This window comes from Martes martes, assembly GCF_963455335.1.
Source record: "Martes martes genome assembly, chromosome: 5".
Classification (NCBI taxonomy): domain Eukaryota; kingdom Metazoa; phylum Chordata; class Mammalia; order Carnivora; family Mustelidae; genus Martes; species Martes martes.
This window is the reverse complement of record NC_137892.1, coordinates 131,846,796-131,862,776: the sequence shown is the minus strand read 5'-3', so window position 1 is coordinate 131,862,776 and position 15,981 is coordinate 131,846,796. Positions and strand designations below refer to the sequence as shown.

The 15,981-nt window shown below is 39.9% G+C and overlaps 1 protein-coding gene across 5 annotated transcripts in view; it reads left to right on the top strand.

The window, feature by feature from the left end:
* NNT (nicotinamide nucleotide transhydrogenase) overlaps positions 1 to 15,981 on the top strand; it is a 92,510-nt gene that overhangs the window by 65,662 nt on the left and 10,867 nt on the right. For all 5 annotated transcript variants that reach the window (XM_080803546.1, XM_080803548.1, XM_080803545.1 and 2 more), the window contains exons 18-19: positions 2,039 to 2,198; positions 4,241 to 4,322. In XM_080803546.1, coding sequence (XP_080659672.1) covers positions 2,039 to 2,198; positions 4,241 to 4,322 — 242 coding nt within the window. The remainder of the gene's footprint in view (positions 1 to 2,038; positions 2,199 to 4,240; positions 4,323 to 15,981) is intronic.

Below are 15,981 nucleotides of genomic sequence, written 5' to 3'. Positions count from 1 at the left end.
TCTTTTTAAGATTTTATTTATTTATTTGACAGAGATCACAAGTAGACAGAGAAGCAGGCAGAGAGAGAGAGAGAGAAGCAGGCTCCCGCTGAGCAAAGAGCCTGATGTGGGGCTCAATCCCAGGACTCTGGGATCATGACCTGAGCCGAAGGCAGCAGCTTAACCCACTGAGCCACCCAGGCGCCCTGAACCAGTTTTAAAGCAAACATTTGATAGATCATATTTCTGGTAATTTAATTTCAGAATCTTCTAATTCAAAACTAGGATTTGTCAAAATTGACAAGTGTTGAATGTTTGGAAGTTTAAGGTGTGGCATTTGGATTTTCAGTAGAACCTGGATTTGAGTGTAGGAGATGGGTTAAGAATTGAAATCTGCATGTCAGATTGGGACTATATATCTAATTAAAAGCATTACTGATTTTTCTCTGACCCTCTTACCTGTTCATAAGTAAGTAAAGGTATTCTAAAGGTATTTATTTTGTATGTGATAACCTTAGACCAGTTTACTAAAGCTTGGACTCTGTAAAGTGTGAATGCTGTGTCTGAGAAATAACCTTAAGTCAAAAGGACAACTTAGAAAATTCTGAGAACATTTTGACCCATCATCTTTCTCTTACTGATATGCTGCCTTTAATCAGGTATGGCTCTTTGTTCTTCTCTGCTCCTTTTCCCACCTCTGTCCCACTTAAGCAGTGTGTGTACACGTCTCCACTCAGATGGTAACAGGCTGTGCTGTCTTGGGTGGATGGTCATGATTTTTCTTCTCCCAGTGTGTTACTTACCACTGAAAATCTTCAGGTGCTTTTTCTTTTCTAATAATAAAGTATTGTCTTCTTTTTAAAATATTTTGTTTATTTGACAGAGAGAGATCACAAGTAGGCAGAGAGGCAGGAGGCGGGGTGGGGGTGGGGGTGTTGGGCGGAGCAGGCTCCCTCCTGAGCAGAGAGCCCAATGTGGGGCTCAATCCCAGGACTCTGGGATCATGACCTGAGCCGAAGGCAGAGGCTTTAACCCGCTGAGCCACCCAGGCGCCCCTGTCTTTTTTTTTTTTTTAAGTGATAGATCCACACTTATATAGCTTTTACATGGGATAAACAATGGGTCAATGAGATGTTTACTATAGCCCTTAAAATAGGGTTTAATAATTTTTTGGAATTTTTTCTGAAGTGAGACATCCAATTATGATCATGTAAAATGACTGCTTTCTTCCTGTACTGATTTGAATTCTTAAAAGGTGTTTGGTTACCCAGACTATCTAGCTTCTTGTCTTGTCTTTTACACCCCAACTCCTGAGGTCTGCAGAAGAACTGTTTTAGAAACCACCCCTGCCATTGTCATGTTTCAGTTGTTGCGTTTGTGTGGCACATTGTTTGATGATTGTAAATGAGCGTGCCTTCCTCTGATTGTTTTTGAGCTTATTTTTCCAGTTAAAACAGCAGGCATAAGGTTCAACGAAACAGGGTATGAACTTACTCATCTGCCTTTTTGGAAGTCAATACTTTAGGAGCCCAATGATGAATCTGGTCACTTCTGCTACAGCTTCGTGGAGCTGTATGTAGTTGATCTGGAAAGTAAAACTCTATCGACTCCCACATTTCTTTTTTTCTTGACAACAGAGGGCAGCAGACTTCTAAATGCTGTGGCTCGCTGTCCTTTAACAATTCCTTGTTGCCTCGTAGCAGGATTCACCTAAGATATCTGTAATCACCTTGTAAAATTTCTCATAGAGACCATTCTCTTTTACGCTGGTGAAATATATGTGAATATGGAGATAGAACTTGCTTAATCAGTACATGGACAGTAGTAACTGGATCTGAATTTTTCATTGATTTCTTAATGTTATTGTTAATTTTCCATTAAATTCCTTTTTAAAATTAACTTTTACTGAAAATATATCTTTTATAGGTGTGATCTATGTGATTTTTTTTAGATGATCAAATCTCTTAAAATGATTATGAATATCATATACATAGGATTCATACCACTTTCAAAAAGTTATGTGGATTAAACTTTCACAGCTAATAATTTTGCTCTCCAGGCAATGAATCGCTCCCTGGCTAATGTGATTCTTGGAGGCTATGGTACCACTTCAACAGCTGGTGGAAAACCCATGGAAATTTCTGGCACACATACAGAAATCAACCTTGACAATGCAATTGACATGATCCGAGAAGCTAATAGCATTATTATTACTCCAGGTAAAAAAAAAAAAAAAAAAAGAAAAAAGAAAACAATCTATAATAGCTATTGGAATTATATTGGTGCAGTTTCTTATAATAGAAAAATTGAATTGGAACGTATTCATTTTTGAAAATTTAATGGAAACATAGAAGCAGCACTATGATTATCAACTAAAAACTCTCAACGATGGTGAGAATCCTCGGCTTCAGTTAATATTTCAGGGATCACAGAGATTTTACAGATCAATGTGGTAGGTTCTAGCCATGTCTTTCTGCAATTCTGTTCACACATTTTAGTCATCTTTGAATTTTGGTTATGTACTCCTCATAGATAGTTTTTGGAATTATTGTCAATATTAAATTAGATGCAGTACATGAAACTATTTAGACTCACTCAGTGAAGGCTAGTAAATGTTAATCTCTTTCTTTTCAAAAGTAAATATTTTAAAAAACTGTTGAGAATCATGGTTTCCAATAAGATGAAGTTACATGACCTAATAGAAAGAACTTGGTCTGGGAGTGACAACACCTCACTTTTGTTCTTAATTTTGCTTCTAACAATTAACGTGATATTGGCCACGTCATTTAATCTCCCAGCCTCAATTCCCTAATTTTTTGAGGGTTAGCTCCATTTTTCTTTAATTGGACCACAGGTTCAGATTAAGATTTTAACTCTATCATGCTATCATGAGAGTTTTCTATAAAGGAAATCTATTGGTTTGACATGTGGGTGGTTTGCTGGTTGGTTATATGCTAAGATGTAAATAACAAACACTAGCAGAATTGAATGTTCAGCTGCAAGCCTTCTCAATTGAGGCAGTATCATTTTCTAGAGGCATTTGACATATGCTGATTTGGGTTTTTGTCTCGCAGATGGAGCTGCTACTGTCCTAGTGTCGGGGAGCAGATACACTAAATATGTTGTATTGCCCGGGACATTCCTGCATTGTGAATTGTCCCACCCACAGTGGCGTTAGTGTTACCTGGTGAGAAACACCTGGAGTATAGAGGTAGAAAGATGTAAAGGACACACTCTTCTCCCTTTAGACATTTTCTGTCTGGGGAAGAAGTCAGATCAATAAATAACATATGGGGGTTATGGTAAGGGCTAGATTGGACTGTGTAGACACACTTTCTTGTTAATCATGAGGAGCCTAAGAAGGATTGTCAGGAAGTGAGTGGTTTTTTGGGGCCTTGAGGATGCACCGTGTTCGGGATGGGAGAAGGCAGAGGGAACAGACTGAGCAGAGACTTGGTATTTGGAAAACTGGGGGTAGAAAAGTGAGGACAGGTGTGCTTGATTGTATAGGGGGAGTGGACAGAGTGTAGGGGTTAAAGGAGAAGGAAGAGGACTGCAGTCTGTGGTCAGACCTGTAATAACATCAGAAATAGGGAGCACTTTTGGGTTTTTTTGGCAGAAGAGGACATTTTTCTGTTCTTCTTAGGAGAGATTAAGTTTGAGGTGGAGATAGGACAATGGACGTGCCATCCTGGAGCTCAAAGGACAGGCTGAGCCTGGGCACAGATTGGGGGTCCTCAGATGGTTGTTGAAGCCATGGGATGGGCTGAGACTTTCCAAGGAGAGTGTGAGGGGCAAAGCCACGGCCCTGGGGAATTTCATTGTTCAAGGGGAACTGAAGGAGATTTAGTGAAGGATGTCAAGGAAGAATAGTAACGAAGTGAGGAGGGGAACCAGGGAACGGCAGTGTTCTCAAAACCAAGTCTGAAGTCAGTTTAAGACTGTTTACGCAAGCCACAGGCACACACACCCAGAGTGTGTGTGCATAAATAAGTGTGTGTGCGGTGTGGTGTATGGGGAGGGAGTGCCCAGCAGTATCAGACAAGGCAGAACATGGAGGAGGGACCACTAGATTTTGAATTTGACATTTAGGCCAATATTTTTAAAAAGTCCAGAAGTTTGCTTTCATTTCTCATCCTATTAACGGATTGCCTTTTTTTTTTTTTGGCATAAAAATATGTTTTGATCAAGGGAGAAATTATTCTTCATAAGATTTCAAAATAAAAATCACTCTGTTCTGTGTGCTTCCTGTTCTTTGCAGGCTATGGTCTCTGTGCAGCCAAAGCGCAGTACCCCATTGCCGACCTGGTGAAGATGCTCTCGGAACAGGGCAAGAAAGTCAGGTCAGTAGGTGTAGTGTGAGGCTGGCGGGTGTGTGTGTGTGTGTGTGTGTGTGTGTGTGTGTGTGTGTAAGAAAAGGAAAAACAATGACTTGTGTTTAGATGACTTTCTTAGAGTGGAGTAAGAAATAGTTGTTAAAACCCTATGCTTGCCTTAATCTGGGTACCTTGTTTCGTGTCTCTCATACCACAGAACCTAAACACAGGCTCATTTTAGAAAAGGAAACTTTATTATACTGAATTCCAGGATTTTTATTAATGGGGAAAAACAAGTCCGGTTTCTGGTTGGATTTGGGGAAGGAGGTCAAATAAAGGAGGTCAAAGAAGCACATCAAGTTGACCCTTTCTGGTTCCTAGTGTTCACACTGACTCATGAAAAGTATGTCAAATGAGCGGTTCCTGATGAAGCGTGAGTGAGACCCAGTGGTGATCTGGTAGGCTGGTTAATGTCTGACTGGGTTCGCTCTCATATTCTGTGGACAAGACCGGTGCAAATGTTCTTTTCCTAACGCTGTACACTTTTTGAAATAAGGATGAGGGCAGTAGCTATGGCTGCTTCTTGGCATTTGGGCACTAGACTCTGCCCTTGGGAGGATCTTGAGCACAGTGGAGAAGTGGAGGATGCTCCATTTCCAGATGATTCCCTGTGACCTTGGATAAAGGGTTTGAGGGATGTAAAGATGGGGTCGGTAGGGGACAGACCCTTGGAATACTTCGCATCTGTCCGGTGTACCTTTGGATCCCTGTTCTGGAACTCTGCTGTCAGGAGTCTGTGAAGGGACCATCTGGAGTTGTCCCTAGGAGTTGATACCTGCTGCCTCTTTGCTAGAGAAGCTGGTTCTCTCGCAGCTTCGTTGACATGGTACCATAAGTCAGAGAGACAAGCTAACTTTATTATTAAATAAAATTTGTTTGTTCACCAGAATGTTAACATATGTTGACAAAACTGTTAATGTCTATTAATGAAAATTCCTTTTAGATGTCTATCTTACACTTTTTCTGAGGCAGATGATAAGAAAATAAGCTCAGCCATGTGCCCAGAACTAGTCAGAGTACTAGTCAGAGTGTCTGTGTAAGACTGGGTGCAGAATCCTGAATGTCCTGGCTATTAATAGTGGTGAAGAGACTTCTATGATGGAATAAGTGGATTTGACATTTTATTTTTTTACTTTAAAGATTTACATATTTATTTTAGAGGAGGAGTGGGAGGGACAGACGGAGTGGGACAGAGAATCTCAAGCAGATTCCCCGCTGAGTGCAGAGTCTGACGCGGGGCTCAATCTCATGACCCTGAGATCAGGGCCTGGAGATCACGACCTGAGGCAAAACCAAGAGTCTGGCGCTTAACGGACTGTGCCACCCAGATGCCCCAAGTGGATCCATCATTTTAGTATCAGCTGCATTTGCTCTCTTCCTTCCTTCCCTCCCTCACTCCCTGCTCTGCCTTCCTGTGATCCATAGTTCGTGTTTTCATATATAGAGTGCCAAAATACTCTTTTGTGGTAGGACTAGCCTTTCTGTGATGTCATGGTTTCCATGTTTAGTATAATCTTAGAAAATTGAAGATAGACGATGAGAAAAATCACTTTTTTTAAAAAAGATTTTATTGACTTATGTAAGATAGAGCAAGTGTGTGAGAAAGAGCATGCGAACTCGAGTGGGGCAGGGAGGGAGAGAGGGAGAAGCAAGCTCCCCACTGAGCAGGAAGCCCGATGTGGGGCTCCATCCCAGGACTCTAAGATCATGACCTGAGCTGAAGGCAGGTGCCCCACTGCCTTTGTTTTTTGATTTCCACCTATGAAGTCTTATTTTGGTCACCATTGTCCATTTTCTTATCCGGTATTGTACAGGGCTGCCCTTTCAATCATATGCTTGCTGCTTAAAGCATTTGCAGACCTACATAAGGAAAGGATGTGTTAAAGAATCTTCTATGATTTTCTTAAACAGAGATTGTTTTTCTTTATTCAGTCCACATGTGAGAAGTCTAATGTATTGGTAATGCCTTCTATCACCACAAATGTTTAGGACATGAGTGGCAGTCTTATGAAGTAGAGAAAGATGGCTTTCCTGTCTTAGATTATTCCCTTCCCAGAGGATAACTAAGACAGGAAAGCCATTTCTCCTTTGGGAAGGGAATGATTAACCTGACATCCCTCTCTTATTACCCATTGACCAGCCCATGTTAACCAGACATCTTGGAAAATCAGTCCAGGGTGAGGTGGATGCAGTATGGAGGGCCTCATGATTGTCGGGTAACTTGACGGAAGCAGGATGTGAGGGGAAAGGAATAAAAGGGATGGAGAAAATGATCTGGAAAGAAAAGGGATGAGATAAATGAAATCTCAGTTTCTGACCTGACTAAAATTTGATTTTGATCCATGAGGACATTAGATAAATTGCTGTTTTAGGATGATTTCTGTCACCCTGAGTGGGAAAAGTAGTTGCTTGACTTAAGCTATATGGAAGATACTAAACATATACGGATAGTATCTCAGTTATAATTTGTGCTTTATTGAAGTAATTTTGTGAACAGGATGTCAGACTTGATGTGAGAGAGCACTCCTGTCATTTCACATAATTGTCATAGTTGGTTCGAATAATTTTTTAATAATAAACTTATTAATAATTTATTATGTAGGATCAGAGTAAAACTGTTCAGTCTAATCTCTCTATTTGTGAGTTAGGAAAAATTAGCCACTTATATTGATCAATTTCATAATAAAGTTGAAATTAAATATTAATGTATCAGGTTTTTTTACTGTGATCTTCTGAATTTTCAATATGGGCTTTGTAGCAAGTTATGCAGATTTCATGTTTGAATTAAATGGGAGATTCCAGAACTATTCTTGCTGACACTGTAACAGTAGATTATCCTATTCTTCCCTTCTAGCTTCTGAGTAGGGATTTTTTTTTTTTTAATTTAAAGGGAGTCATGGAAATTGTTGATTTTTGTCTCATGTGCATCGTCGTCTTTTCCTAGGAGACATGCAGATTTTCTTGATGGATTTAGGAATACGTGTATCCATAGATGCTAGCTTTTTTTTTTTTTAGAAGACAAATGTCTGTTTGCACAAGAGATGGCTGCAGCGTTACCTCGTATTTTAATGAAATAAATCTGTATTTACAGTTAGCGGTAATTTAGTCCTTTCATCACCCTGTGGAGCTCCCACGGTGTTCATTGAGCACAGCTGCTGGGCCTCTGGTTTTAGGAGATCTTTGTGCCTCAGGACCCAGCATGCCTAGCATCCAGATGTGGTGACATATTCACACACATCCCCCGTGGAAATATGCCAGTGTGGACATACGATTGTCATCAATTAGTTATGCCCAAGCGGTGCCAAGAAAAATTGCCTCTGTCATACAGTCTGCCTGGCTTCACGGCCCATGATTGATTTAGAGACACTCCTGTTTTCCTTTGCTTTGGCTGTAGTCATAACATGCTCACCGGGAGCTGAGATGACATAATGAACCACATGACATTTCATGACAGGAGCTCGTGAGTGTTCACTAACCTAGACTTTCTTCAGTGGCCAGTGTACAGTTGCTTCCCAGTTGCTCAGAACACCTCTGTAACTCACCTAACTTAGGCTTGATCTCTAAAAGCATTTTATTACAAAAACCTTATGCTATGAGAGTACAGACATTTTTTCTCTTGATTTCCCAGTCTTTGGATTGATATCATGGGCTTTTCTCTATAGAGCAGAAATAGTGTTCCCACTGAGTAATTCTTAGAAAGGGGTGTATTTTTTCTTTTTGCAATTAATCGCAGTTCGATTTTCTTTTTGGAAAGCATTATTGCTTAGATTATCACGAAGTCTTTCGAGTTTATGAAACCACCCTTCAATTTCTTTGATTGGCTAACTGATGTTATACATTGCTTTCCTGTTAATGTTCAACTGTATCTTTCTATTAATAATTTGCTGATAGAAATTTCTTGTTTTCAGGTATTGAGAGAAAAGTGTGCATAAGCCCAGTTGCCACTCCCAAAAGTGTATGGTTATGAAGCAAACAAACCTATAAACAGAAGACTCAGTGAATGAATTCCATTTAATGTGATAGTGTGCTAGGAAAAGTAGAGTAGAAGGAGGGTCAGAATGCAAAGGAGAGTAGTTATTTGTCGAGGGGACATTTTAAACATTTTATGCTACTCGCAACATGAATTTTTTTGCAGGTTTTAAAAAACATTCAATCTTTTTTTCATTTTCTGTCTAAACACATCTAGCCACCAGTGGTGTTTGTGGTTTAATAGTGTTTTATGGTCTTGTGTGACATGGCTTTGGTTTAAATATAGGTTAGTTTTGCTTAAGAATCCACTCTTTGAAGATATTTCAGGATGAGATACTTTGTCAAACTAGCTGGATTTTCTTTTTTCGAAGGTTAAATGTAATTCAGGTAAATAGAGTTCAGCCTTCTTGGATTTGTTATTTATTGAGATACAAGAAGAGATAGGACATTCACATTTGTAGAGTGATAAAGCACATGCTTCTGAAGAGAATAGATATTAGGCCAGATAAAAGATTTTGTATTTGAGCAAAGAAATAAGACATTATTTAGCATTTTTAAAAAAGATTATTTATTTATTTATTTATTTGAGAGAGTGAGAGAAAGCATGAGAGGGGGAAGGTCAGAGGGAGAAGCAGACCCCCTGCTGAGCAGGAAGACTAATGCGGGACTGGATCTGGGAACTCCAGGATCATGACCTGAGCTGAAGGCAGTTGCTCAACCAGCTGAGCCACCCAGGTACCTTATTTAGCATTTTTTTAAAAAAGGTTTTCTTTATTCATGGTTCAGGGGGAGGCAGAGGCAGAGGGAGAAACAGGCTCCTGGAGAGCCTGATGTGTGACTCGGTCCCAGGACCCTGGGATCATGACTTGAGCTGAAGGCAGATGCCCAACTGACTGAGCCACCGAGGCGCCCTTAGCATTTTAATGATAGCTTTGCAATACGTTCTTTTTAGATGTGACTACTCATGTTAATGACCATTCACTGAACAACTAATTACATAGTGTTTTGTGCCAGGCACTGTTCTAGGCCCTGAGAATACATCTGTGAATATGCAGATGAAAATTCCTGACCCTGTGAAGCGCACATTCATGGGCACGTGATTTCATAGGCTTGAAGATGTTCCGACTTAGAGATACGTCTACCCCATTGTGTCCCCAGCTCAGATGCTGGTGGAAACGATGAAACAGCTGAACATAGATCATTGCATTAGCGCTTCAGAGCTTTGATGGGTACTGTCAGGTGATAAGTTAGCCAGGGCTTCAGGTTCTCTGAAAGACTATGGTGTATTTCCAATGGAATATTACTCAGCTATCAGAAAGGATGAATACCCACCATTTGCGTCCACATGGTTGGAGGGTATTATGCTCAGTCAAATAAGTTAAGTGGAGAAAGACAATTATTATATGGTTTCACTCATATGGAACAAAGGAATAGCACAGAGGACCATAGGGGAAGGGAGGGAAAACTAAAGGGAGAGAAATTACAGAGGGAGATGAACCATGAGAGACTCCGGACTCCAGGAAAAATCTGAGGTTTCAGAAGGGAGGGGTGTAGGGAGGTCGGGTGAGCCCAGTGATGGCTATTAAGGAGGGCACATGTTGTTGTGAGCACTGGGCCGTATACGCAACTAATGAATCATGAAATGTTACATCAAAAACTAATGATGTACTATATGGTGACTAATATAACATTAAAAGAAAGCATATGAGGTATTTCTTTGCACTTTTCTCTGAGCCTGCCTTTGTGAACAACATAGTAGCAGGAAAGTGGGTGTGAGGGGAGTCACTTGTATAGTTCGTCATATGAGTGAAACTTTTGGTAGAAGAGAGTAAAACCAAAGAAAGTATGTGCATCCACTCCCATCTGTGTTCAGCCTATTGTATAGAATTGCCAGTAATTTCTCAGCTCAAAGTGTCTCTTGTGCTCTTAGAAAGCAACCCTGTCCCTCCCAGATTCTGGCTGTTGGCCAGATTACCTTGGCTTTCTGTTTATCTGGTGTATTGGTGTAGCGGAAAGAAAGCCCGTGATGGTTTGTACAGCCTCCGTCTTACTGTTCACTCTAGGGCGCGTTTCTCAGTCTGTCTTCTCGCAGTTCTGGTGGTCTGAGGGAGAAGCTTTACTCCCGATGAAACTGGTGCCTCTGACCACCAGGGTGTTTCTCGGCTTCTTGTTCTAGTATTAGTCGTGATAAACTCTGAGCTGAGGTTCTTCAGTGACGTTCACGTAAACATGGCGGAGTATAAATAAAAGCCCGTTTCTCATTTCATGTTCCCCTTCTTTGATATTTTGCTGACAGTGTCATCTTATGGTGCTCACCAGCCATTACTTCCCAACAGCATCATGAAGTTTATTCAGATAGGAAGATGACATTATGTGTAATTTTTTTACCAAGTCTCTGCACTATGCCAGAATATAATATTTTAGAACACGAGAGGCAAATAGAATTTCAGTTTTTCCTGTGATATCGTTCTTCATAGTCTCGTTGGTTGTTTTGAAATAAAAAGCGTGTCAGTCATCATACAGTTTCTGTTCTGGGCTTGGTTGCTGGATTTGGCTCAGAGATGGAAAAGCCAGGTTTGGGCACAGTCTGTGAAGGCGTCCTTGGAGGGGAGCGGGTGGTGTTGTGGTGTGGTTCTGTAGAGGGATGCACTGAGGTTTGCACTGTCGTCTGGCCTGACCCCCTTTAGATGACTTCTCATTCTTCCAGTGACCTCAGTGTCCAGGCCACATGCACAAATAGAAAATGGGACTGTAGCCCTTTGGCAAATATTTTCTCATTCACAGTCACTGAAAAGGTTATATTCTATATTAGAAAAACTGTGCCCCTGAGACATTTTTGTAAGCTCTTTAACATTCATCCTTTTTTTTTTTTCCTAAAGAAGGGGAGGCTGTAGATAAACATCAGATTTCAGATCAGCCCTGATTTGTCTTCAAAAAAAGAATGAAAGGTACATAGTGTTTTCTAATTCTGGCTATTGGGAAGTTCTAGAAAATTAAATGAACATTTTTTTTTCCCATTCAGAACCATACAAGTGAGTTCATCTAAACCACTATTTCTAAGGTCTTTCACAATTTTAGAGAGGTGGGTGGCTGTCCTTTTACCTAAGAAGCCTCTCCAGGAAGTTGATTCCACAGCCTTTCTCATTGATCAGTTTTTGTGGACAGCAGTGGCCTTGTCAGGAGGGTTTTCCCCTACTTCATTACAATGTTTCTCTTCAGGTGAATAAGCTAACCTTATCCAGCTGGTCCCAGCCTTTTCACCAGTAAGGATGATTTATGTGACATTTGGCCTGCTTCAAGCTTTACAAGTTTTTATTCTAAACTGCATTTACTACAGTTATTTATTAAAAAACAACAACAACAACTTCCTTGTGCTTTTAATCAGTGACGTGTAGCTGTCAATCAGAAGTTGTGATCAGAATGTGACAAACCAAAGGAACCTGCCCTTTCAGGTCCCACCATATTTTCCACAGGTGAAATGCACAATTAGATTACAAAAATAATTGAATATAGTAACAGATCTTTTTTTTTTTTTTTTAAGATTTTTAAACATTTATTTGGCAGAGACAGAGAGTGCAAGCAGGGGGAGCAGCAGAGGCAGAGGGAGAAGCAGGTTCCCAGCTAAGCAGGGAGCCCGATGCAGAGGCTCCATCCCAGGACCCTGAGATCATGATCTGAGCTGAAGGCGGATACTTAACTAACTGAGCCACCCAGGTGCCAAGATCTTTTTATTACCTTCAGGGGCCCTGCTTAGAATGGAGCACTGCCATGTGCAAACATAGAATACAAGAGTCCTTAAGGTGTGTGTGGCCCAGACCAGGGACTCTTCCCTGCATCTGCAGTGGAGCTCCCAACCTGTTTTGTGATGAATACAGTGCACACATACTTGGTGTAATTCTAAATAAAGGAGTCCTGCCTTAGGAAGTAATTGATGGGAGAATCTTTAAGGTCTATTTTAACTCTTATTTTTTTTTATTTTTTAGGTTTTTATTTTAATTACAGTTAACATACAGTGTTATATTAGTTTCATGTATACAATATAGTGATTCAGCACTTCCATACAAGACCCGGTGCTCATCACAAGTGCCCTCCTTCATCCCCATCACCTGTTTCCCCCATCCCCCCCCACCTCCCCTCTGGTAATTACCAATTCTCTACAGATAAGAGTCTGTTTCAGTTAATATCCAGAACATATGAACTCATAAAATTCAACACACAAAAACCAAATAATCCAGTTAAGAAATGGGCAGAAGATATGAATAGACATTTTTCAAAGAAGGCATACAGATGGCCAACAGACACATGGAAGGGTGCTCAACATCACTGATTATCGGGGAAACACAAACCAAAACTACAATGAGAGATCACCTCATACCTGTCAGAATGGCTAAAATGAACAACTCAAGAAACAACAGGTGTTGGTGAGAATGTGGAGAAAGGGGAACCCTCTTACACTGTTGGTGGGAATGCAAACTGGCGCAGCCACTCTGGAAAACAGTATGGAAGTTCCTCAAGAAGTTAAAAATAGAGCCACCCTATGACCCAGTAATTGCATCGCTAGGCAGTTACCCAGAGAACACAAAAATACTAATTCAAAGGGATACATGCACCCGGATGTTCATAGTGGCATTATCTACAACAGCCAAATTATGGAAGAGCCCACATGTCCACTGACTGATGGATGGATAAGGAAGATATGGTATATATACACAATGGAATATTGCTCAGCCATCAGAAAGAATGAGATCTTGCCATTTACAACAACATGGATGGATCTAGAGGGTATCATACTAAGCAAAATAACTCAGAGAAAGACAAATGGCGTATGAAACCTATCTTTTAAAGGTTCTTTAGTAAGAGATTAATAATTAGTTTTCTTCGTCTCTTTTTATATACCCTACAATTCCATGGTGACAGTTATTTTCTGTCCAGTCTTTGCCGATTTTATTCCACAGCCTTCTGGCTTCCCTTGCTTGGGTTCAGTTCCAGACCAGTGCAGAAGTCTCTCAGTGCCTTGATCTCGGATTTCCCAGCCTCCAGAACTGGGAGGCGGACGTGTTTGTTGTTTTAGTCATCCAGCTTATTGTATTCTGTTATAGCAGCCCAGTCAGACCAAGACATTCCTGTTCGAGGAATTGGATGGCATTCTCCCTGAGCAATACATCATATTAGCACTCTTGAAAACATTCTTTTACTGGAGAGCTTTGGATAGTAAGTGACAAAAATCTGAGGAATCCTGAGGTAGGGGAATGAAGAGAGAAATGGTGAAATGACTTCATTTTTGGGAGTGTGGAAGTGGAATGTTTCCACACTCCCAAAAACCTGTTCTGAGTGTGGAAGCATGACTTCACCTTGCCTTTAATCACAAGAGGACGCAGCAGCTCCCTGGGGCCTGGTTCCGGAGCTGCCTAGCGGCTCTCCAGCCCTCTTGTTTTGACTCTTAAGGTTTTATTGGTTTATAAATATTTATGGTTAAAAGCAGGAAGAATAAATAGGCTTCCAACAAGCGAAACTTCAAAAAATTTTCCCTTTGTTATGTGTTTTTCCTCATTAATTTGTCAACTTCCTAGGAGCTTAGAGTAACATATTTAGGAAAATTGTGGGATGATAATACTGGGAGGCAGAATTCCCAAATGTTGTCAACGTATATTTGAAAATATAAAACACAGCAAGAGAAATGAAACGAACTCTTTGAACATCTTGAGTATGAAAACACATTCTGTGCAGTGACTGGCAAAAACATATGACCAAATAGTTGAAGGTTATAAAAGGATTTTTTTTTTTTTATCTGAAGATCCTTTGCAGTATTTATAATAGTAGGAGGCAGCAAAATGGAGAAAACACTAAATACTGTAGAATGAGGCCCCGTTGTCTCTGTAGTTTCTTTGTCTTATTGTTGAGTTGGGTCACTTGGCTCTTCTTCATGTTTTATTGCTGAACTAAATCTGGATATTTCCATAATGCAAGAAGGAAAATGTAGTTTATTTGAGCAGTTGTGGTAGGATCCGTGTGGTGAATGTTTTATGCTCTCTTTACTAGTCCCACATGTCCTAGAATAACTGCTTGTAACACACCCTGGTCAGGACATATTGTCTCCATGGCTCACGATCATGGGAATTCACATCGTTGTGTCCCCTTTAGAACACGTGGTGTCTGAAATCTAATGGGAAGTTGCGAAAAAGTGTAAGAATGGGGTTTATAGCATCATGTGTTATAAAAGAAGCTTAGAAAACGTGTTTTCTCACTTGCATTTTTACCATGTTTTACCCTGTTAACATGAAATTTGTAAATCACTCTTGTATACACTTTTATTTGTTGTTGTTCTTTCTTGGCTAATTTAAAAGGCTCTGAAGATCGTGTTATTTTATCCGAGTAGATTATTCCCCTTTTTTTGAGCCGTGCCTGGGTCTATCGGGAACTTTTAATCAGGGACTGAGGCCTTAGTGTTTATTATATTATATTACATTTTTATAGTATTTTATTATATAATGTTTCACACAAAACTATCATTTTCATATTTGAGAGAGGTAAAGAGCAAAAAGGAATTGGATGGAATCTTTTTCTTGAAATTTTTCTTGCTTCAAGATAAGTGAGACAATTATCCTGACTTAATGATGACACTTGTATTTGTCAGTTGAGGAAACCGTATTCTTTTGCCTGATAGTATCTGTGGAACGGTTAAATGTGGCCTTTTGAAATCTGATTTTATCAAAGAAGTGTGTCTGCATATTAGTCATGAACACATTCCCAGTGAGTCCAATATTCACAGTTAACTGGCCTTAGTCTTTATTGACTATATCATTCTTTTAGTCTTTTGATGTAGTTGTGAATACAAAGAACTGCTCTTATTGGACTATATTGCTATTTACTGGAATTTTAAGGTTAAAAATTAGAAAACCAACTCAGAAATGTAGACATGAAACCAACATTTTTTTAATGTAAAAATGTGTATTTTTCTATAAATGGTCATTAAAAGGTACATTTATTTGAAAAATACCATGAGCATTTATATTACACAGATGTACTTGAATAGAATATTATTATTGAAGGTTAATTTATTAAAGACTTTTATGCTTGGTATTGGTCTAAAGTATTTTGTATGAAAAACTCTTTATATGAACTATCTCACTTAAATCTCACAATAATCCTCTGAAGAGGTTTGTTCTCAGTCCCACTGAGTGCAGAGGAAAGGGAGGCATACAGAAGTGAACTGTCCAATGTTGGGAATCTAGGCAGTGGTTCTCCAGAACTTTCACTGCAATTCTTTACTACTTTTCTAAATTCTTTCTCTAAAAAGAGATGTAGAACATCTATGAGTCAATGCACCTTACTGGGCACATGGTGTTACTTAAAACCCTTTCTCTCCTTCCTTCCTATTGAGTCCCTAGAAGGAATGCCAGGTGCTGTGGGAGCTGATAAGTAAGCCACGTTCCTATGTTACTATGATGTTACTATGCTGCAGTGCAACCTAAGGAGGAGATACATTAAGAGAGTTCTGGGAACCTGGAAGATCTTTCTGTGATCTCAGTTTTGTATTTATTTTCCTTCTGCAGAATCTTGTTGTGGACAGGGACAGCTGATTCTGCTTTGTTAAGCATGTGCGCAATAGGGATAATTTTCATGGCTCAAAGGGAAGAATTAAAAGGCTAGTAGGCTT